Source organism: Dipodomys spectabilis, unplaced genomic scaffold (assembly GCF_019054845.1).
Source record: "Dipodomys spectabilis isolate Male_0828 unplaced genomic scaffold, ASM1905484v1 ptg000296l, whole genome shotgun sequence".
Taxonomy (NCBI): Eukaryota; Metazoa; Chordata; class Mammalia; order Rodentia; family Heteromyidae; genus Dipodomys; species Dipodomys spectabilis.
The window spans coordinates 41,810-64,255 of record NW_024870973.1 but is presented as its reverse complement, the minus strand read 5'-3'; the positions used below and the strand labels follow the sequence as shown (position 1 = coordinate 64,255).

Genomic DNA, 22,446 nt, shown 5'->3' with positions numbered 1-22,446 from the left:
TGCGCTAGATGGGGGGCTTCAATTCCTGGTCTGAGGACATCTCTTGGAGCTTGTTGGCGATAAGAGTCTCGTGGACTTTTACTGCCTGGGCTGGCTTTGAACTTAATTCCTCAGATATCAGTCTCCTGAGTAGCCAGGATTACAGGCGTGAGCCACAGGTACTTGGCCTCTGTGTCGATTGAGAAAATGTATGTGGAAAGCATCGTGTCATGTAAACACACCTGTGTGTATTCTGAATTTGTTCTGTTCTCTGTGAAGAGGCGACCAGTGTAGACATTGTGTGTGTGTGTGTGAGTGTGTGTGTGTGTGTGTGTGTGTGTCCCCTTGCAGTAACTCCAGTACTTTGTTTTTGTCTATACTGGGGCTTGAACTCTGGGTTTGGGCGCTGTCCCTGAGCTTTTTTGCTCAAGGCTTAAGCTCTACCACTTAAGCCACAGTGCCACTTCCGGTATATTGGAGATAAGAGTTCCACAGACTTTCTTGCCCAGGCTGGCTTCGAACTGCGATCTTCAGATCTCAGCCTCCTGAGTAGCTAGGATGACAGATGTGAGCCACTGGCATCTGGCTCAGTTCCAGTCTTTTGATAGAGGTACTATCTTGACTTTGGATAGGAGAAAAAAAAAAATATATATATATATGTAGATAGATATAGATCTATCTATATTTGTATCTATATGCTTGTAGTTATGCTCCTGGTTAGAAGTATAGGTCAGGAATAGTTCCTGTTGAGAGGGATCCTAAGTTCAAACCCAATAACAAATTTAACACACCCATCCCTAAGAAGAGAATAGGAATGAGAACTTTGGGAAGTGAAATGCGCAGTTTTTGTGGTGTCTTGTTGAATACCGAGAGGAACCTTTGCCGAGCACCCTTGATTTCTGCCTGTGCTCAAGTCTTTAATCTTTGATCCGTGTCACTTTGCCTCCTAGTTCTACAGTAGTCAATCTTGATTTAAATCACAGTGGTTAGTACAGTGGCGTTTGTTTTAGAAACCCCTAAGAATGACATTATTTTCAGTGATAAGATTATATAGGAGTTCTCTCCACTTAAAAGGGACCTTCAGGGCTGGGAAGGTGGCTCAGTGGTAGAGTGTTTGCTTGCATGCATGAGGCCCTGGGTTCAATTCCCCAGCACCACATAAGCAGAAAAAGCCAGAAGTGGTGCTGTGGCTCAAGTGGTAGAGCGCCAGCCTTGAGCTGAAGAGCTGAGAGACAGCGCCCAGGCCCAGAGTTCAGGCCCCACGATTGACAAAAAAGAGAGAGAGAGAGAGAGAGACCTTCAAGGTTGTGTATTGATGAACATTATTAGCAGGTCATAGCTGAGCTCACCGTCTATAATTTGCTTTTTTCTGAGACTCTTCCCTGAGAATTTCATCTAATTAGTAATTTCTGTTCCTTTTAGAGTTGCAGACCCTCTCCAAGAGGGGTTTTCTTCCTTTCTTTACTTTTTTTTGGGGGGAGGGACGGGGGGAGGCTTGCTGGTTCTAAGGATTGAACTCAGGGCCTTGGCACTGTCCCTGAGCTTATTTTTTTGTCCATTGTGGGACTTGAACTCTGGGCCTGGGCGCTGTCCCTCAGCTCTTCAGCTCAAGGCGAGCGCTCTACCACTTGAGCTACAGTGCCACTTCCAGTTTTCTGGTGGTTTGTTGGCGATCACAGTCTCGTGGATTTTCCTACCTGGGCTGGCTTTGAACCCCGATCCTCAGATCTCAGCCTCCTGAGTAGCTGGGATTACAGGCGTGAGCTACCGGTGCCCAGCTGTCCCTGAACTTTTTTTTGCACAAGGCTAATTCTGTACTAATGCTCTATCACTTGCTACAGCCGTGTGTGTGTGTGTGTGTGTGTGTGTGTGTGTGTGTGTGTGTGTGTGTCTGTCTGTCTGTCTGTCTGTCTGTCTGTCTGTCTGTCTCGGGGGTGGGGGGTGTTAATTGAAGATAAGAGTCTTACAGAAGTTCCTGCCTGGTCTGCCTTCAAATCGTGATCCTTTAACTCACAGCCTCCTGAGCACTAGGACTCCAGGTGTGAGCCATGACTCCCCGCTCCTCCTCTACCGTTCGTACATCACTTGCTCAGATCTGCACTTTTTTTTTCCTTCATTGTGTTTTGTTTTGTGATGCTGAAGGTTGAATCTAGGAGCTTGTCCTGAATGCAAGTGTACTTTCTCCCACTAAGGTGTACCTGGGCTAGAACTATATTTCATACAGCCTTTTTGTTGTTGGTGGTGGTCGTCGTGGGGCTTGAGCTCTGGGCCTGGGTGCTGTCCCTCAGCTCTTCAGTTCAAGACTAGCGTTCTACCACTTGAGCCACAGTGCCACTTCTGGCTTTTTCTGCTTATGTGGTGCTGAGGAATCGAACCCAGGGCCTCATGCATGCAAGGCAAGCGCTGTACCACTGAGCCACCTTCCCAGCCCTTGATAGAGACTTTGATGCAACGGAAATAGTAAACATTTCTATATATACCAACTTTGGTTTTTACTTGCAGATTAAAAAGAATTGCAGCCAGGTGTTGGTAGCTTACCCCTATAATCCCAGCTACTCAGGAGGCTGAGGTCTGAGGATCACAATTCAAAGCTAGCCCAGATAGGAAAGTCTGTGAGATTCTTATCTTGAGTTAATTCCCCCAAAAGCCAGAAGTGTTGCTGTGGCTCAAAGTATTAGAGGGCTAGCCTTGAGCACGAAAGCTCAGGAACAGCGCCCAGACCCTGAGTTCAAGCCCCAGGACCACCACCAGCAGCGTGCGCATGGGCGCATGCGCACACATACACACACGCACACTAAGAATTATACACATTTGGATCCATTGAGATCTCTGGCTAAGACCTAAAGTGTTAATGTTCGAAGGTTAAATTTTACCAAGTATAGTAATAGGCCAGTAGTATGATTTGGAGGGAGATTATTGAGATTTAGAACCTGAAACTCCTGATATCTAGGCAATGCTACTGAAAGTTGCTATTATTTTGGGGTGGGGGGGGCAGTGGTTAATCACATCTGAAATTCTGGGCTTCTGGTTGGAAGTACGTAATACAGCCATGTTTCCATAATAGCTTCGTGCATGCTAGGCATGTACGCTACCACTAAGCTACCTTCTTAGCACTATTTAACAATTTTTAAGAGGGGAAAAAAAATAAAGCTGTAGGCCAGGCCCTGGTGGCTCCCAACTATAATTCTAATTCCTCAGGAGGCTGAGATCTGAGGATCATGGTTCAAGGCTAGTCGAGGCAGGAAAGCCCAAGAGACTCTTGCCTCCAGGTTAACCACCAAAAAAAAAAAAAAAAGCCGGAACTCAAGTGGTAGAGCACTAGCCTTGCGCAAAACAGCTAAGGGACAATGCCCAGGGTCCTAAGTTTAAGCCCCAAGCCTGGCACAGAAAATAAAATACAAAAAGAATGACGCTCTAGCCTAATGCTGGGGGCTCACATCTGTAATCCTAGCTATTCAACAGGCTAGAGTTGAGATTCAAGGCTAGAATACACAGGAAAGTTCCCTAGACTCCCTCTCCAAAATAGCCAGCAAAAAGCAGGGCTGGAGCTATGACTGAAGTGGTAGAGCACCAGCATCACCAGCATTGAAACCCTGAGTTCAAACTCCAGCACATCCCCTTCACGACCCCCTCCCCCCACCAACAGCGACCAAACCCCGAATGCCCTGAGCTACGTATGGCTGTGCACACCTACGATCCCAGCACTCTGAAGGCTAAAGCGATTTTGAGTTCAAGGTCAGGCTGGACTATTTAGCAAGATCTTGTCTCAACCCCAGTGATCATTGCTGTGAGCACGATGTACAAGAGAGGCGAAAACTCAAACACACACATTTGCTAGTCTCCCCCAAGCCACCAAGTCCACCCAAGTGGACTGAGTTCAAGCCCCAGGACTGGCACAAATAACAAAGTGTAGGAGAGAAGTTGGTCTAGGTTCTAGGCAAAGGAAGGCTTGCATTTGTGAATCTTGTAGCCCAGGGTGGGGGGGTGGGATGGGGGAATTGGGGGGGTGAGGTGGGGGGGTTGGGGGTTGGAGTGGGGGGTTGGGGGGGGAGTGAGGCGGGGAGGGGATGCAGTATGGATCGTGTGGATGACCAGTTTTCTTGCTCCACCTTTACCCATTTGGATTCGAGTTCATACGTCATCCTTATCTGAAATATAACATTTCCCCTGTCCTCAAAGTAAGAGGTGTCACACTGTGACCCCAGGATTGTTCTAGAACTGGTGATCTGCCCCCTCCCCCCATCTCGTGGGGGCTGGGATTGCAGGCTGGCATGTTGCCACACACAGCTGATACTTCTTTCTTCTGATGGCTTTGGGGTTTGAATCGGAGCAAGTCCCCAGCCTCTCTTTTCTATTTTTTACTGGTGAAGGAAGGACTTCACCAGAACATTTGGTGTGGCCGGCCTCCTTGGTCTTTATTTCTTTACCCTGTGTTGGGGTGTAGATCTTTCCTTGTTTTGTCTATCATTCCGTGGGCAACCGATTGACAGATACATTTGGAAACTGTAAACTTTCTTGGTGTAGTTGACCTTTCATGCGGTTTATAGCCAGGAAATCTGAACTGATAAGGAACAGTTACCAAGCTTTAGATCTCAGAATGTTTACTGGAAGTGACTTGAAAGGTAGAAAAGGAACTTAATCTCTCGGTTGGGCTCATATGCAAATGACAATTCAAGGAACTATCTTTTAAAATATCTTAAAAAATGACCGGTGCTCGGCACACTCTTGGCCCTGAGTTCAAACCCCCTACCATCTGCTCTGCACCCCCAGAAAAAGACTCTAGCGCTGGTGTGTAATTCCAGTCCTTTACAGGGACGGAGGCAAGGAGGCTCTGGTTTTGAGGCCAGCCTGGGCTAAATAGCTGATCCTTTCCAAAAGCAAAAGTCTTGGGAATCCTAAGCTTTAAGCCCTGAGGTTAAGTGTTCATTTCTTGTTGTCAACTTGTTTTTAATTCCTGAAATGTGAGGGCACGGAACCCCAAAATGTTGGAACAAAAAGGTCGGTATTTTCAAATTGTGTGAAGACAGGACATCGCTGTGGCCCAAGGGTGTGTGTGTGTGTGTGTGTGTGTGTGTGTGTGTGTCTCTGTCTGTCTGTCTGTCTGGATCGGAGTGCCCTGGTCAGAAGTGGTCATCCTCATTCCCGGGCGAAGGCTTTTGGAGATCACTGGAAAGCTATTGCGGATTCAAACTCTGGTTCAGGGTCCCTGTGGAGCAGTTAAACCCGTGGCCTAGTGTGTTACGATGTCTCTTCCGTGGACAGGAAGAGCAAGTTGAGCACACCTTTCAATCTCCACCGAAAAGGCAAAGCATTAGGGGCTGGGCACGGTGGCACACGCCTGTAATCTCAGCTCTTTAGGAGGCTGAGGTCTGAGGACAGTGGTTCAAGGCCAGCCCAGGCAGGAAAGTCCAGGAGACCGTTATCTCCAGCAAGCCACCAGAAAGCCGGAAGTGGCGCTGTGGCTCAAGGGGTAGAGCACCGACCTTGAGCTGCAGAGCTGCGGGACAGTGCCCAGACCCAGAGTTCAAGCCTCACGACCACCACCACGAAGAACAAAAATATGTTCCAAATGACCAAAGGTACCTTGGAAGGTTGGAGACCCGCGAGATTCCCATCAAGAGCCAAGGCCTCCGTGGAAGGTCAAAGGCAGAATGTTTCAAAATGAGTAGATACATTTTCTCCCCTGTTCAGTAGAACCCCGGGTTTGACCCCCCCAGGGCCATTGACTCCACCCTGGTGAGCCCCACATTTTTCAGATAAGGTTTTCTTGGCCCCTGCTGGCCTGGGGCTGCTCTCCTCCTCCATGATACCTCCCAGGAAGCTGGCATTACAGGCGTGCGTCACCCAGCCAGCCTCGCACTACAAACATGCTTCCAGGGCGTTTCTACCATTCTCCCTCAGGGAAGTAAAGGGTGTGCTGGCTCAGGCCCCATGCAGGGACCTTTTGTGGGACTGCCAGGGCCAGCGTGACCCCAGCCTGTCTTCCTAGGGGGTACTGAGGGTGCTCAGGAGGCCTTTGCTGTGGGAACCCACAGGAAAGAGATGAGAACACACGGGCCCATTGGGAAGCATCCGGCCTGCTGGCTCAGGTCGTGATGGCGGTGCAGGTCTGCGTGTACCTTTCCCACACCCCGGGAGGAAGATGGAAATCAACAGCAGCGTCATCCGATAAAAGAAAATGATCAAAGACATTCTGCTGGCCGGCCCCCTGCCGTAGTGCACGCCTGTAATGCCCGACACGGAGGCAGGAGCTGGAGTTGGAGGCCCGGCTGACCTACTTAGCATATACAACTATACATGCAAGAAATTAAGGCAGAAGAGACCCAAGTTTATAACTTCTAAGGTGCACAGACTACTTTGCTATGCAGAATTTTGTATGTATCTCATTTTTAATCAGTCTAATGGTGAGCTTCTGAAATGCAAAAAAAAAAACATTTATTTTTGGTCGGTCCTAGGGCTTGAACTCAGGGCCTGGGCGCTGTCTCTGAGCTTTTGTGCTCAAGGCTAGCACTCTACCACGTGAGCCACAGTGCCACTTCTGGCTTTTTCTGTGTCTGTGATACCGAGGAATCGAACCCAGGGCTTCATGCATGTGAGGCGAGCACTCTACCACTGAGCCACCTGCCCAGCCCCTGAGATGTAAATCTTATACACAGTATGCACAATAGCATAGAGAATGCCAGTTATAATCTAGAAACGATCCACAGGACAGCTTCGTGTGACTACTGTGCTATTGTGTTGTTAGCCGTGTCCCTTCCCAGCATTCACTTCACTTGGGGGGGGGCAGGAAGAGGGGGCTGCAGAGTGACGTCAGTCTAAGGCCGGCCAGAGCTAGCAGAGTGTGCCCCATCTCAGGAGATCTCTATGTGCTGTTTGAGCAGATCTTCCTTCTCTTTAGTCTTTAATGCAGTGTGACAAATGTCTTAACCAAGCATTTGAACTTGTATTCAATGTGAGCAATCTGCGTGGTGGACAGTATGCAGAGCGAGTGTGGAGGTTAAATGAAGACCACCCCCACATTTTCTATGTACCCCCTTTTTCCTCCCCCCACCCTTCCATGACCCTCTGGATACTTGGGGAAAAAAATGGTTGTTTTCAGTTGTGGGACTTGAACTCAGGACTTGGCACTCTGCCACTTGAATCAAAACTCCACTTCTGGTTTTTAGTGGTTTCATTGGCAAGAAGAGTCTCACAGACTGTCCTGCCCGGGCTGGCTTTGAACTGTGATCCTCAGATCTCAGCCTCCTCCTGAGAAGCTGGGAGTATAGGTGTGAGCCACCAGCATCTGGCTCAAGTTGCAATTTGGTGGGGTTTGATTTTTTTAAAACCCCAGCACACCTCAGGCAGACTGCTCGCAGCTATTGTCGGGATCATGATTCATACTCAAAAGTAGCACTTGTATCTTTGCACATTCTAGCAAACAGCTTACAATGTCTATTTAGAGGCGTGTAAACAGTGAGTAACTGCTTTCCTCCGCTTGAGCTGTGCTGAACGCGCTAGTGAATGAACCCGCAACACTTCCTTTCATTACTTGAGATCGTTTTGGTCCATTCTCCAATTATATATTTTGATTCAAAGTCTTCTATACATAATGGCAGCATTTGGCTAGTTACAGTAGCTCACACCTGTAATCCCGGCTACTTGGGAGTGGGGTGAGGATCGGGACAACTGCCAATTAACAAAACAAACACCAAACTGAGTACTGGTGGCTCACACCTATAATCCCAGCTACTTTGGAGGCTGAGATCTGAGGATCACGGTTCCAAACCAGCTCAGGCAGGAAAGTCCATGAGACTCTTAACTTCCAATGAACCACCAAAAAGCCAGAAGTGGAGCTGTGGTTCGAGTGGTAGAGAACCAGCCTTGAGCAACAAAAGCTTATGGTCAGTGCTTAGATCCTGGGTTCAAACACTAGAACTAGCATCAAACCCCCCCCCCCCCACACACACACACACACAGACGCACACAGGTGACAGAATGAACTTAATTAGGACACGTAGTGCTAGGAAATGGAGTGTCTCATTCAATGTTTGGGATCTCATGGAAAGGAGTTAAAACAGAGGTAGATGATCAGGCTGGAGCTAATTCCTAGAGAGTATTTATTTATTTATTTTGTCGGTCGTGGGGCTTGAACTCTGGGCCTGGGCGCTGCCCCTGAGTGCTTCAGCTCAAGGCTGGCGCTCTACCACTTGAGCCACAGCGCCACTTCTGGTTTTCTGGTGGTTCATTGGAAAGCAGAGTCTTATGAACTTTCCTGCCTGGGCTGGCTTTGAACCCGGATCCTCCGATCTCAGCCTCCTGAGGAGCTAGGATGACAGGCGGGAGCCACCCGCGCCCAGCCCACTTCCAGTCTTTGAGTGGTTAACTGGCGAGAAGAGTCTCACAGAGACTTTTCGGCCTGAGCTGGCCTTGAACCGCGATCCTCAGATCTCAGCCTCCTGACTAGGATGCTAGGCGGGAGCCACTGTGCGGGGGCCCTAGGCAGAATGAATATGGGGGCTCCATAAAGATACACTGTGCTGCCAGCTGCCCTGCCCTGCCTTGTGCGGTTGGCACACTCAACGCACGCATCTCTTCTTCTAGATAAAGGCTTGACTTGGAGCGAGGAGGAGCGAATCCAGGAGGCACGATCAAGATGTGCAGCGCCATGGCCGCCAAGTTGTGGTTTCTGACCGACCGGCGCATCCGGGAGGACTATCCCCAGAAAGAGATCCTGCGTGCGCTCAAGGCCAAGTGTTGTGAGGAGGAGCTAGACTTCCGGGCGGTGGTGATGGACGAGGTGGTGCTAACCGTGGAACAGGGAAACCTGGGTAAGTCCGTGGCCAGCCAGCAGCGGCATGTGCACTGGGAGTGGCAGGCCCGTGCCGCTGGGCGATGGCGCTCTCTCCTTGCGAAGTATCAGAAGAGGGGCTCTGTTGGCACCGTGTGGGAAATCCTTGGGAGGGAAATGTAGCTCACACCTGTAATCCCAGCAACTCAGGAGGCTGAGATCTGAGGATCGAGGTTCAAAGCCAGCCCGGGTAGCAACCAAATGTTGGGTACAGTAGACTGAACAGATCCTTTAACTTGGCAGGGAAGTAGCCAGCCCTTTCTTGGGCCAAAGGTGTGAGTGCTCACTGGACTTCATTCCTGAGCGCCCCCGCTCCCCACTCTTGCTGCTGTCTCTGATGACAAGTGAATTTTCACGGCTGGCTTCATTGCCAGTGACAATCATTTCTCCACTTGGTTTCTGTAGACTTTTTCTTTGCCATTTGTGTAGCCATGGCTATTTTATAGGGAAAGAAAATATAATAATTCACATACATATAATATACATAGGGTTTTTGTTTTGGTTGTTGTTGTTTTTGAGCTGTTCCTGGGACTTGAACTCATGGCCTGGCCACGGTCCCTGAGCTTTTGCGCTCAAGGCTAGAACTAGACCTCTTGAAACCATAGCTACACTTCCAGCTTTTTGGTGTTTTGGAGAATAGTGTCTCACAGACTTTTCTGCCCCGGCTGGCTTTGAACCCACGATCCTCAGATCTCAGCCTCCTGAGGAGCTGGGATGACAGACGGGAGCTACTAACTGGTACCTAGTGCAATTTTTTTTTGTTAGTTGTGGGTCTTGAACTCAGGGTCTGGGCACTGTCCCTGAGTTATTGTTGTTGTTATTAATTATATGAATATTTTTTGCTGATGTGGTACTGAGGAATTGAACCCAGGACCTCAAGCATGCTAGACAAGCACTGTACCATGAAGCCACATTTCCTGCCTCTAGATTCTGTAGTTTTTGGAAAAGAACCAGTTAATCATTATATTGAATGAAAGATGGTTGGGAAACAAAGGCCACAATGCTATTGCCTGTTTGAGTGCTTTCTGTAGTGGTCTTTCTCTCTTTCTCTTTCTCTCTCTCCCTCTCTCCTTCTCCTCCCTTCCTTCCTGTCTGTCTGTCTCTCTTTCTTTCATTTATTTTATTATTATTGTTGTTGTTGTTGTTAGTTGTGGAACTTGAACTCTGGGCCTGGGCGCTGTCCCTGTGTTCTTCAGCTCAAGGTGAGCGCTCTACCACTTGAGCCACTTCGGGTTTTCTGGTGGTTCACTGGAGATCAGAGTCTCACAGACTTTCTTGCCCAGGCTGGCTTTGAACCACGATCCTCAGATCCCAGCCTCCTGAGTAGCTGGGATTACAGGCGTGAGCCACCAGCACCCGGCCTTCTCCCCTCTTTAAATTGCAACGTGGCAGAGCTGGGCAGTAATGAGGGGTTTGCTGTCTCCCTTTGTTCTCTCTAGGACTGATGGGAAAGAAGGGATTTTTATTGGCTTTCTCATTCCCCAGATAGCACATATGCATCCCTTCTGAGATAAAAATTGCTTTTGCCTGTGCCTAGATAAGACTCAAAACATATTCAGAAATTGCAAAAGCAAACCGTCACTCACGGTGTTAGGAAATGAAATACGTCTGGTTAAGGAGCAGCCACACAAATGAGAACGTCAGGCTTCTACATGATCAGCATTTCCTCACACTCGTCTTGCTCTTTGTGGCTTTGTAGTTAGCGTACGAGTTCTTCTTAGTCACCCATCATAAAGAGTTTGAAAAGTTTTATGTCACTTTTGAGATTTATCTCCCTCTTGGTACCACAGATCTCTATTTTCACTGTTTTCAAAGCCACGAGAGACCCTGTAATACGTGTCACACATGGGAGACAGATCCTCGTTCCGTGCGCCTGTTGTGCTGGTGGAGATTCTTTCTGTGTGTGTGTGTGTGTGTGTGTGTGTGTGTGTGTGTGTGTGTGTGTGTGTGTGTGTGTGTCCGTGTGTGTGTCCGTGTGTCCTAGGACTTGAACTCAGGGCCTGGGCACTGACCCTGAGCTTCTTTTTTGCTGTCAACTAGCACTCTACCACTTGAGCCACAGCACCACTTCTGGCTTTTTCTGAGTATGTGGTACTGAGGAATTGAACTGAACCCAGGGCATTATGCATGGTAGGCGAGCACTCTACCACTGAGCCACCAGCCCACCCAGCCTTGCAGAGATGCTTTATTCACAAATGTGGTAGAGCAGATTCATGGGCAAACAGGCTCCAAAGGCTCCTTGAATTTCTTAAAAGGTTCAGGATTCGTGTGTGTGTGTGTGTGGGGGGGGGGGGGGCTTGAGTTTAGGGCCTGGGCACTTTTTGTTCAAGGCTAGTGCTCTACCATTTAAAGCCACAACTCCGCTTCTGGCTTTTTGGTGGTTCATTGGCAATACGAGCTTCACCAACATCCTGGGCTGGCTTTGGATCTTGATTCTCAGATCTCAAGTCTTCTGAGTAGCTTGGATTGCAGGCAGCAGCCACTGGTGCCTGGCTGCTTGCTTGCTTGCGGCCTTCCTTCCTTCCTTCCTTCCCCTCTCTCTCTCTTTCTCCCTTCCTTCTTTCCTTCCTTCCTTCCCCCCCCTCTCTCTCCCTTCCTTCCTTCCTTCCTTCTTTCTTTCTTCCTTCCTTCCCCTCTCTCTCTCTCTCTCTTCCTTCCTTCCTTCCTTCTTTCCTTCCTTCCTTCCCCTCTCTCTCTCTCTCTCTCTCTTCCTTCCTTCCTTCCGACTTGATTTTATTTTTCTGTGTGGCAAATGCCAGTTTTGGGGAGAAGGTAGAAGAAATCATTGTCAAGCAATAGAGCAGTTTTCTGGGCTTTTCTGTGACTATATACTATAGACGTTTTATTTTTTTATTTTTTGGGTCCGGTCGTGAGGCCTGAACTCTGGGCCTGGGCGCTGTCCCTCAGCTCTTCAGCTCAAGGCTAGCGCTCTACCACTTGAGCCACAGCGCCACTTCTGGCTTTTGTCTTCTTGCTTATGTGGTGCTGAGGAATCGAACCCAGGGCCTCAGGCATGCAAGGCAAGCGCTCTACCACTGAGCCACCTTCCCAACCCACGACTATAGACGTTTTTTAAAAAAATCAGTCATAGTGCTTGAACTCAGGGACTGGGCACTGACCCTGTGTTCTTTTGCCCTCTACCTCTACCATAGCTCCACTTCCTGTTTTTAGGTGGTTGATTGGAGATACGAGTCTCATGGCCTTTCCTGTCCAGGCAGGCTTTGAACCAGGATCCTCCGATCTCAGCCTCCTGAGTAGCTAGGATTACAGGCACAAGCCACCAGCACCAGCTTACAACAGATCTATAAATATAAATATATCTATATAATGTGTATGTATGCATGCATAGGTTATTGTTACTGTAAAGGTCATGTACAGAGGGCTTATATAAGTCAGGTAATAAGTACATTTCTTTTTGAACAGTGTCTCCCCTCCCCTTTTTCCCTCCTATCCCCAACCACAAGTTGTGGAGTTCATTTTCAGCATAGTGTCTAGCGATTACCCCTGTTGCATTCATTCCCAATTTATCCCTCCTTTTCTGCGCCCCCCCCCATCCCAAAGGCAGCTAAACGTACAAATAAGACAAAAGGTAAAGAAACAAAAAAAAAACAGCAACAAAGAAAAAAATAACTCTTTTGTTTCCATTCCTTGGAGTGCACCTTGATAAATATCATAGCAACATATTGCACGTAGATATTGAGCCTTTATGGTCCTCTCCTAAGAATATCCTCCTCCGAGCTCACTGTGTGCATGTCTAGAGACCTGGGTAATTGATCATGTCTCTGGTTTTTTGTCTTTTACCGTCCAGTGTGTTTCTAAATCTACTAGTCTTCAACGTGACTACTGTCGATCCCTTATTCTACCTCTTGTCCAACTTGAACTCATAGCCCAAGAAAGAATATGTTCATTTTGGTTCAAGATTGTTTGGTTCTGTTTAATTTAGCGGGCTGGTTTAGCTTTCTAGCTCTCAACAAAGTGAACTAATGTGGGCGGTTTCACAAGTGTCCCTCTCCTCATTCTACTCTTTTTTTTTGTACCTTTAGAATCTTGTGGGATTATCATTTGTCTTAAAAGGGCTTCTTTTTAGCTGGACACTGGTGGCTTGTTCCTATAATCCTACTGCTCAGGAAGCTGAGATCTGAGGATCAGGGTTCGAAGCCTGGAAAGTCCAGGAGCTCTTAATCTCCAATTAACCATCCCCAAACTTGGAAGTGGTGCTGTGGCTCAAAACTGGTAGAGCACTAGCCTTGAGCATAAACGCTCAGGGACAAGACCCAGGCCCTGAGTTCAAGCCCCAGGACTGACAAGAAAAAAAAAATATAATTTAAAAAGTGCTTCTTAGCTGGGCACCGGTGGCTTTCACCTGTAATCCTAGCTACTCAGGAGGCTGAGATCTGAGGATCACAGTTCAAAGCCAGCCCGGATGGGAAAGTCCATGAGACTCTTATCTCCAGTGAACCACCAGAAAACCAGAAGTGGCTCTGTGAATCAAGTGGTAGAGTGCTAGCCTTGAGCTAAAGAACTCAGGGAACAGTGTCCAGGCTCAGAGTTCAAGTCTTACAACCACCACCAACAACAAAGTACTTCTTTTTACACATAAATGACAGGAAAAGTACATGCAAGTGGCACTAACTATGGAGGGAGATAGATGGAATGTGAATAAACAATGTTGAAATTTGAATATGAGTGTTTGAAAGAAATACATATTTTAAAAAATAGAAACGGGGGAGGGGGGTAAGCAACATCTTGATCTTGTATTCCTTGACATTTTCCTAACTAGAATGAGGTCGGATAGAAGCTGGAGGAACTACTCCTTCAAAACAAAAACAAAAACAAAAACCTGCACTATAAGATCAAATGAGCTCATTAGGAGAAACATATTTAGAAATACACGCATGTGTTGTGAGGAAGAAATTACAGACATCCTGCAGTTCCTTATTCTGCTTTCTTCCCTCCCCAGGTAGCATCAGAAGAAATGAGGATATTTATCCTTTCCTACATTTTATATATCCATGGACACCCGTTCTCAGCTTTTTCTCTTAATAACAACAGATAGCTGTGTGGAAATCATTACATCCGCATAAACTGTGATGTATTAGATCGTGGGGGTTGAACGTGGGGTCTGGCTAGTTTATTGGAGATCCTTCATTGGAAATCAAGTTTATGGCTTTTGAACCACGATCCTCCCATCTCAGCCTGCGTAGCCGGGACGACAGGCGGGAGCCACAGCGCCCGGCTTGGTGGCTGTTGCTGCCTGTGCCCTCGTAATGGTCTCGCTTCCCGCCGGTGTGTTTCAGGCGTGCGGATCAATGGAGAGCTCATCTCTGCGTACCCGCAGGTGGTGGTCGTGAGGGTCCCCACACCCTGGGTGCAGAGCGACAGTGACATCACCGTCCTGCGCCACCTGGAGAAAATGGGCTGCCGCCTGATGAACCGCCCCCAGGCCATCCTCAACTGTGTGAACAAGTTCTGGACGTTTCAGGAGCTGGCCGGCCACGGCGTTCCTTTACCAGACACCTTCTCCTACGGTAAGATTGCACACAAGGGGGAGACCGCTAGACGAGATATCAGTGGGGTATGGTGGCGCACACCTGTAGTCCCAGCCCTTGCCCCACAGACCTTTGGTTTGAGGTCCAAGAAGACAGAATTTGGTATTTCTGTTAGTATTTTCATAATCCCTTCATAGTTTTTTTTTTTTGAGTTGTTTTTAAAGAAAATGACTAGTTAATCTTTTAAAAAGATAAAAGATCGTTCCCCCCCCCCCCCCAAAAAAAAAAGGTCAGTGTACTGTGCATTAATAACTCACTGGCAATGTGGTGATCAACATTCCCCTTGGGTACTAACTTGCTCAGAAAGCACCCAGTGCTCATTTACTGGCTTCCCAGTCATAGATAAGTCCAGGCGGGCACTTTGAGAAGCGTGCTGGTAAACAGTGTTATGCTAATCTACTTCCTGCCTTTCCAGTTCTTCTGGGTAGGGAAGGTCTATACCAAGTTTGAGAGTCTTTAACTAAGGTATTTCTTGAAAATAAATGTCCAGGTCCATGACTGGAGGTTTAATGAAGCTTTAAAAAGAAGTCTCTGTCCTCTTCTCGTAAGGACATTTCAAAAGGGTCGCTTTCCCCTCTCCCCACCCCCATGGTACATGGTAGCCCCCAAGCATGAAGCACTGAGTTCAGATCCCAGTAATTCCCTCCTCCTCCCCCCCAAAAAAAGATACAACTGTTGATGTTAGCAAGTGCACAAACAAAAGTCCATTAAAATCATTTGTACCCATTGAATTCTGACTTTCACAGTCTGCAAGAGAATGGAAAAGAGAAAAAGGAATCAAATGAGCACATCAGAGGGCCCTCTTCAGGGCTGGGCAGGTGGCTCAGTGGTAGAGCGCTTGCCTTGCATGCATGAGGTCCTGGGTTCGATTCCTCAGCACCACATAAGCAGAAAAAAAAAAGTTGGAAGTGGCGCTGTGGCTCAAGTGGTAGAGCGCTAGCCTTGAGCTGAAGAGCTGAGGGACAGCGCCCAGGCCCAGAGTTCAGGCCCCATGACCGGACCCATAAAAAAACAAAACAAAACCCAAAACAGTCCTTTTCACTCGGATGTTGATTGATGGATTGTAGTTTGGGGTGTTGGTCATCTTGATTTCTCAGAATTTGCAGTACCGTCATGAACCTTTTCCTGGCTTAGTTTTTCCTTTATCATCGCATTGATTTAAAATTTATTGATTTTTTTACAAATTAGAATCCACTTGGCCTAAGATTGCTTCTTATCATTTACTCCTGGGCTGGGAGGCAAGCCAAATGTCAGGCAGAATGCAGAACTTAGTGTTTAAACCTTGCCTGGCTTCCTAGCTATATACAAGGCTGACATCTGAGGCTCAGGGTTCAAAGCCAGTCCCAGCAAGAAAGTCCATGAGACTCTTTTTTTTTTTTTTGTCAGTCCTTGGGCTTGAACTCAGGGCCTGGGTGCTGTCCCTGAGCTTCTCTGTGCTCAAGGCGAGCACTCTACCACTTGAGCCACAGCGCCACTTCAGGCTTTTTCTGTATATGTGGTACTGAGGAATCGAACTCAGGGCTTCATGTATGCAAGGCGAGCACTCTACCACTGAGCCACCTGCCCAGCCCCCTGAGACTCTTATTTCCAACTGACTATCAGAGAGCCAGAAGTGGAGCTGTGGCTCAAAGTGGTAGAGTGCCAGCCTGGAGCACAGAGAGGCTCCAGACAGAGTCCAGACTCATGAGGTTCAAACCCCAGGACTGGGGGGGAAAAAAATGGATGTTTTAACTGGATCAACCTTCAATGTATATTCGTTGTTTATCGATTCATATTAGTTTTCTTCCAGAAAAATACAGTGTAGTTGTTAGGTTTTTAAAAAGAGGTAGCCCAGTAAGACCTGCGCCACGCACGTGGTATTCAGGTAAGGGGTAGGTTTATTCAGTAGACCTGCTGGGACCAGGCCAGGTTGGCACTCCACGCGGCTGGGAAAGGCCTGGGAAAGACAGAGCTGGGAAAGAGAGAGGAAAGAGCTAGAAAAGAGCAGAGAGAGCACATCTGGGCCTGGGCTAGGCCTTATCTAGGGTATGGGCGGAGAAAGGTGTGGCCACATCAAATTCAGATGTGACCTCTGCGGATGCAGATGTGACCTCTTCCAGGTGTGCCAGTTGCCTAGGTAACGCAGGTCCTGGGCGGAGACTTTGCTGCGAGGGGGGTGGAGTCTGCTGGAGGAGGGTGGAGTCTGCTGGAGGGGGGTGGAGTCTGCTGGAGGAGGGTGGAGTCTGCTGGAGGAGGGTGGAGTCTGCTGGAGGAGGGTGGAGTCTTCTGGAGGAGGGTGGAGTCCGCTGGAGGAGGGTGGAGGGAGTCTGCTGGAGGAGGGTGGAGTCTGCTGGAGGAGGGTGGAGTCTGCTGGAGGAGGGTGGAGTCTGCTGGAGGAGGGTGGAGTCTGCTGGAGGGGGGTGGAGTCTGCTGGAGGAGGGTGGAGTCTGCTGGAGGAGGGTGGAGTCTGCTGGAGGAGGGTGGAGTCTGCTGGAGGAGGGTGGAGTCTGCTGGAGGAGGGTGGAGTCTGCTGGAGGAGGGTGGAGTCTGCTGGAGGAGGGTGGAGTCTGCTGGAGGAGGGTGGAGTCTGCTGGAGGGGGGTGGAGTCTGCTGGAGGGGGGTGGAGTCTGCTGGAGGAGGGTGGAGGGAGTCTGCTGGAGGAGGGTGGAGTCTGCTGGAGGGGGGTGGAGTCTGCTGGAGGAGGGTGGAGTCTGCTGGAGGAGGGTGGAGTCTGCTGGAGGAGGGTGGAGGGAGTCTGCTGGCCATCCAGGAGCGGAGCTTACAGTAGCCCTGAAGCTCTTGGCCTCTGCCTTTCTCGCTCACAGTTTACTCTTTGCTCATTCCAGGCGGCCATGAAAACTTCGCCAAAATGATCGACGAGGCGGAGGTCCTGGAGTTCCCCATGGTGGTGAAGAACACACGAGGCCACAGAGGTGCGTAGCAGCTGTCGGCACAGTCATTCTAAAGGTTGGCCTGCTGGGGACCGTCCAGCTTCTAGAAGGTTACCATAATAAGCTCAGTATGAGCCCAGAGGGTTTTGTTTTTATTTATTTATTTATTTATTTTGCCAGTCCTGGGGTTTGAACTCAGGGCCTGGGCGCTGTCCCTGATTCTTTTGCTCAAGGCTAGCACTCTACCACTTGAGCCACAGCGCCACTTCTGCCTTTTGCTGTTTACGTGGTAGTGAGGAATCGAACCCAGGGCTTCATGCATGCTAGGCGGGCGCTCTACCACTGAGCCCCAGCCCCAGCTGTGGCCAGAGATTTTACCAGCCCTACTTAGAACCAAGCATCCTCAGCTAGCCTAGACCTTACGAAAGAGACCAAGGTGAATTCTACTTTACCCTAGGAGCTTGAGAGCGAGGGAATGCAATAGAAGATTCTTGATCTTCATACATGGTTTGTCTGGGACTCTTGCACTATTTCACTTACTCTTTTTTTTTTTTTCCCAGTCCTGGGGCTTGAACTCAGGGCCTGGGTGCTTCCCCTGAGTTTCTCTCTGCTCACCTTCCCAGGTCCTTGCTTAATCTTAACGAAATTAATGTGGTGTAAACAATGGACGACATAAAAGAATGAAGTGTGCTTGATTCTCAGAGAGCTGGTCGGGTTACAGGAATGTGTCGGATCTATACATCAACATTTACATATGTACTTACAGGGGCTCGGGATGTGGCTTCGTGGTAGAGCACTTGTCTAACATGCAGGAAGCCCTGGGTTCGATTCCTCAGAACCACTTATGCAGAAAAAGCCAGGAGTGGCGCTGTAGCTTAAGTGGTAGAGCGCTAGCCTTGAGCAAAAGAAGCTCAGGGACTGGAGCTGGGCAGGTGGCTCAGTGGTAGAGTACTTGCCTTGCATGCATGAGGCCCTGAGTTCGATTCCTCAGTACCACATATGCAGAAAAAGCCCGAAGTGGCTCAAGTGGTAGAGCGCTAGCCTTGAGCTGAAGAGTTGAGGTGCCCAGGCCCAGAGTTCAGGCCCCAGGACTGAGGGGAAAAAAGAAGAAGTTCAAGGACAGTGTCCAGGCCCTAAGTTCAAGCCTCAGGACTGGCCAAAAAAAATCATGTATGTTTACATATACATGTACACGCATACATGTACACGTTTACATATATGCATATACACATGCCTACAAGCAAGCACACATACTCAGCTGCCCATGGTTTGATGGTGCGCATGTATTATATATTCATATTATGTACGTACATGTTATAATGCACATAGAATATGTGATGTAAGTGCATATCTGCATGTGTATATCATAGGTACATACACTGTAGATGCCATATGTTAAATGGGTATATATACTGCTGCTGCATTGTGCTATAGATCAAATACGCCTATGTAATATATGCAGCTTTACTTTGGATCTTTCGATCACAGGCAAAGCTGTTTTCTTGGCACGAGATAAGCATCATTTGGCCGATCTGAGCCATCTTATTCGCCACGAAGCGCCGTACCTGTTCCAGAAGTATGTCCAGGAGTCTCATGGGAGAGATGTCCGGGTCATCGTGGTTGGCGGGCGCGTGGTTGGCACCATGTTACGCTGCTCCACCGACGGGCGCATGCAAAGCAACTGCTCACTAGGTAAAACGCGGCGCGAGTGTTTGTGCACCTTGTCCACTGGGCTCGTGTATAGCCACAGGTCTTCTAGAACTCAGGGCCTTGTGATTGCTTTTTAGCTTAAGGCTGGCGCTCTACCACTTGAGCCACACCTCTACTTCCAGCATTTTGCTGGCAACTTAGACATAAGAGTCTTAGGAATTTGTCTGCCTCGGCTGACCTTGAACCCAGATCCTCAGATCTCCGCCTCCTGAGTAGCTAGGATTATAGGCGTGAGCCACCAGCACCTGGCTAGAGACACCCTGTTAACTTGAGTCCATTCAAGCTGTGGCCTGACCCATATAGTCGGTGGAGCAGACAGGGGGAATGAGAGCTAGTGTGCTGTCTGTCTGTCTGACTGTCAGTCTGTCTCCCCCCACCTTGCTTGCTTGCTCTGGAATTTTCCTAGTCCTAATTTCTTAGTGCCCTAATTTAACTCATGCTTTATACATTGCTTTGTTGTTGTTGGTTTTTTATGTTGGTTGTGGGGCTTGAACTCTGGGCCTTGATGCTGTTCCCCGAGCTGCTTTTGTTCAAGGCTGGCGCTCTACCAATTGAGCCACAGCGCCACTTCTGGTTTTCTGGTGGCTCATTGGAGATCAGAGTCTCATGGACTTTCCTGCCTGGGCTGGCCTTGAACCGTGATCCTCCAATCTCAGCCTCCGGCGTGGCTGGGATGACAGGCGGGAGCCACAGGTGCCAAGCTTGAAGGCCTTCATTTCATTCAGAAAAAAGAGAGAGAATGAAACCTAGCCAACCCCCCTGCGTCTGTGCAGCGCCGTGAAATCCCGCGTGGATGTATTCCTGGTGGCCTCTCTTCAGGCCTGCCACCCCCGGGGCGTGGCAGTCAGGCGTGGGAGCCCCGTGGGGAGCCCCTCCCCCGGGATGTGCGGAGGCCCCGCGGGTTCGAGCCCCAGCCTTGTCAAGAGCAAGCCCCAGCGGGGCGTGGGTGGCCCCGCCTGTCATCCGGGCTGCGCAGGAGGCTGAGATGGGAGGATCGCGGTGGAAGGCCAGAAGTCCATGAGCCTGAGCTCAGCAAACCGGAAGTGGCGCTGGGGCCGCCGCGGCAGAGCGCCCGCCGACGGCCCCCGTGCCCCCGTTTGTGTCGTGCAGGTGGCGTGGGCATGATGTGCACCCTCAGCGAGCAGGGCAAGCAGCTGGCCATCCAGGTGTCCAACATCCTGGGCATGGATGTGTGCGGCATCGACCTGCTCATGAAGGACGACGGCTCCTTCTGCGTGTGCGAGGCCAACGCCAACGTCGGTTTCATGGCCTTCGACAAGGCCTGCAATCTGGACGTGGCTGGCACCATAGCGGACTACGCCACCTCCCTCCTGCCCTCGGGCCGCCTCACCCGCCGCATGTCCCTGCTGTCCGTCGTGTCCACGGCCAGCGAGACGAGCGAGCCCGAGCTGGGGCCCGCCGCCGGGGCGGCGGGCGACCCCATGAGCGCCAGCTCCAGCTCCAGCTCGGTCGACAGCGACCCCGAAAGCAGCACGGAGCGGGAGCCGCTCAGCAAGCTCCCCGGGGGCCTGTTCAACATGAACCAGCTGCTAGCCAATGAGATCAAACTCCTGGTCGAGTGACCCAATCGCTTGGCCACGCTCGCCCTGGCTTGTTTATTTTTGGGTCCCTCCCCCTCCTCCTCTCCCTTTTCTTTTCCTTCTTCTTCTTCTTATTTTTCTTCCCCCCCCCCCCTTTTGCTTTTCTTTTTTTTTAAAAACCAACTTGCAATGCTGTTCATGTAGGACGCTCAGGATAAGAGAGCATGAGTTAGCTGGTGGCCGACAGAGGAGAAGCATTGACTTTGGTCTTTTCTTTCGCAGCCGCTGCTGCTGCTGCTGCTGCTGCAGGGAGAGGCGCAGGGTGGGGTCCGGCTAGCGAGATGGGGGCCCTAAGAGCCAACCTGGAAAATTCTGCCCCAGGCCCCTGCTGTGGGACCAGTCCAACAAGGACTCACCTGAGTCCTTGCTGTTTATTTTTTATACAACCACAACAAACCACCACCACCATCACCCCCAAAACCCCCAACTGTTTGGTTTGGGCCAAAATAGCTCCTAGCCATAACTTTCTGGGCCTGATGTCTATCTAGACAGCAGGTGGAAAGGTAAGCTGTCTAAATTACCAGCATTTTGCCCAGGCAGATGCAACAATCTGCCATTTTCCCCTGTTGATCCACTAGCAGCCTTGGCTCATTGTTGATTCCATCTCCAGGGGCTCTTCTACTGGAGTTTCTCATTTTTTTTGTGTGTGCGTGTGTGTGTTTTGTTTTTGTTTTGTTTTGTTTTTTTTTGTCTTTGGTTCCCCGCCCCCACCCCTTAATTCGGGTGGGAGGGACTGAGCGATTCTCACCAATAAAGTTTGTCCATGACCGAATCGGCATGATTGCATGGTACAGAAGCGGGTGTGAACAGTATTGCAATGTCTGGTGTAGCAAAAGTAACCTGTAGATAAAGTCACACTAGTCGCTAGGATGTGCATTGGCTTGTATTTGTTCAGTGTTTTTAGTCTTTTTTTTTTTTTTTTCTGGAAGGATGATCCGCTCTGTTAATGTTGCTTTTGCATTGCTTTGCTGTTTTAATACATGCAAGTCTTAACATTTCCCTGTTCCACACCTGTCTCTCCAACCACGGCCAAAGCGAAATGAGTGAGCTGCTCTTGGTGACCTGATACTGATCGGAACTGTCCCTGGCAAAGTTTGCCTCTCCCTTTATTTATTTGTGTGGTCGGTCGGTTCTTTTTCTTGTGTGGTGGGTTGGACATTTAAAAGGTGAGGACGAGGAGAAGTATTCTTAAGAGGTCCAGAAGGCTTGTTGGGTTCTTCAGGATGGCGCTTCTGAGGCCCGAGGCACACGGACCGCTGCGCTTTTCACGCTCCATGGATGCACGCATGTGTGGCTGTGCTCTTGCTTTCCTCGTTACCCCAGCCCAACTGGAAAGATAGCTTCTAGAGAATGGAGGATGATGGGCGACACAGTTTTTCTCTTATAATTTCGAAAAAGGGGTTGTTTTTAGCGACTTAGGCTCTTCAGCGGGGTAGAGATTCTCACCTAAAGACAACAGAGGCTAGAACTATTTCTTAGGCCATTGTGTGCACGTGCGTGGTGCGTGTGTGTGTGTGTGTGTGTCTGTGTGTGTGTGTCTGTGTGTGTGCGTGTGTGCGCGTGTATGTATATGTGGTTTGGTTCCCCCTTTGCTTCTAGACTGTTCTAGATTGTTCTAGACTGTTCTAGACTGTTCCAGATTGTTCTAGACTGTCAACAATTTCTTCAAGGCTCTGTGCTTTCCTTCAGTGCTATGGCTATGCATTTTCTCTTTTTACACATAGGCCTTGGGGGGGGGGTGGGGGCGGGTGGGCGCCATGTGTTTTCCCTGGGAAATTTCCCCGGCCATCTCGAGTCTCAGCCCTCTTCCTTCCCTTCAGCCTTCGATGTTGACCAATCTTTCTAGTCTCTTCAAAAGCCCCAAACCTGCCTACAATATGAGTCTTTCGAACCCTGGGCACAGTACA

The 22,446-nt window shown here is 49.4% G+C and overlaps 1 protein-coding gene across 1 annotated transcript; it reads left to right on the top strand.

The window, feature by feature from the left end:
• The first annotated feature begins 8,586 nt into the window (after positions 1-8,586).
• On the top strand, positions 8,587-20,581 carry Rimklb (ribosomal modification protein rimK like family member B). Its single transcript, XM_042701529.1, has 5 exons — positions 8,587-8,789; positions 14,107-14,337; positions 17,184-17,270; positions 18,717-18,920; positions 20,049-20,581. The coding sequence occupies exons 1-5, from the start codon at positions 8,615-8,617 to the stop codon at positions 20,519-20,521; spliced, it is 1,170 nt and encodes a 389-aa protein (XP_042557463.1). The 5' UTR covers positions 8,587-8,614; the 3' UTR covers positions 20,522-20,581.
• Positions 20,582-22,446: the final 1,865 nt, after the last annotated feature.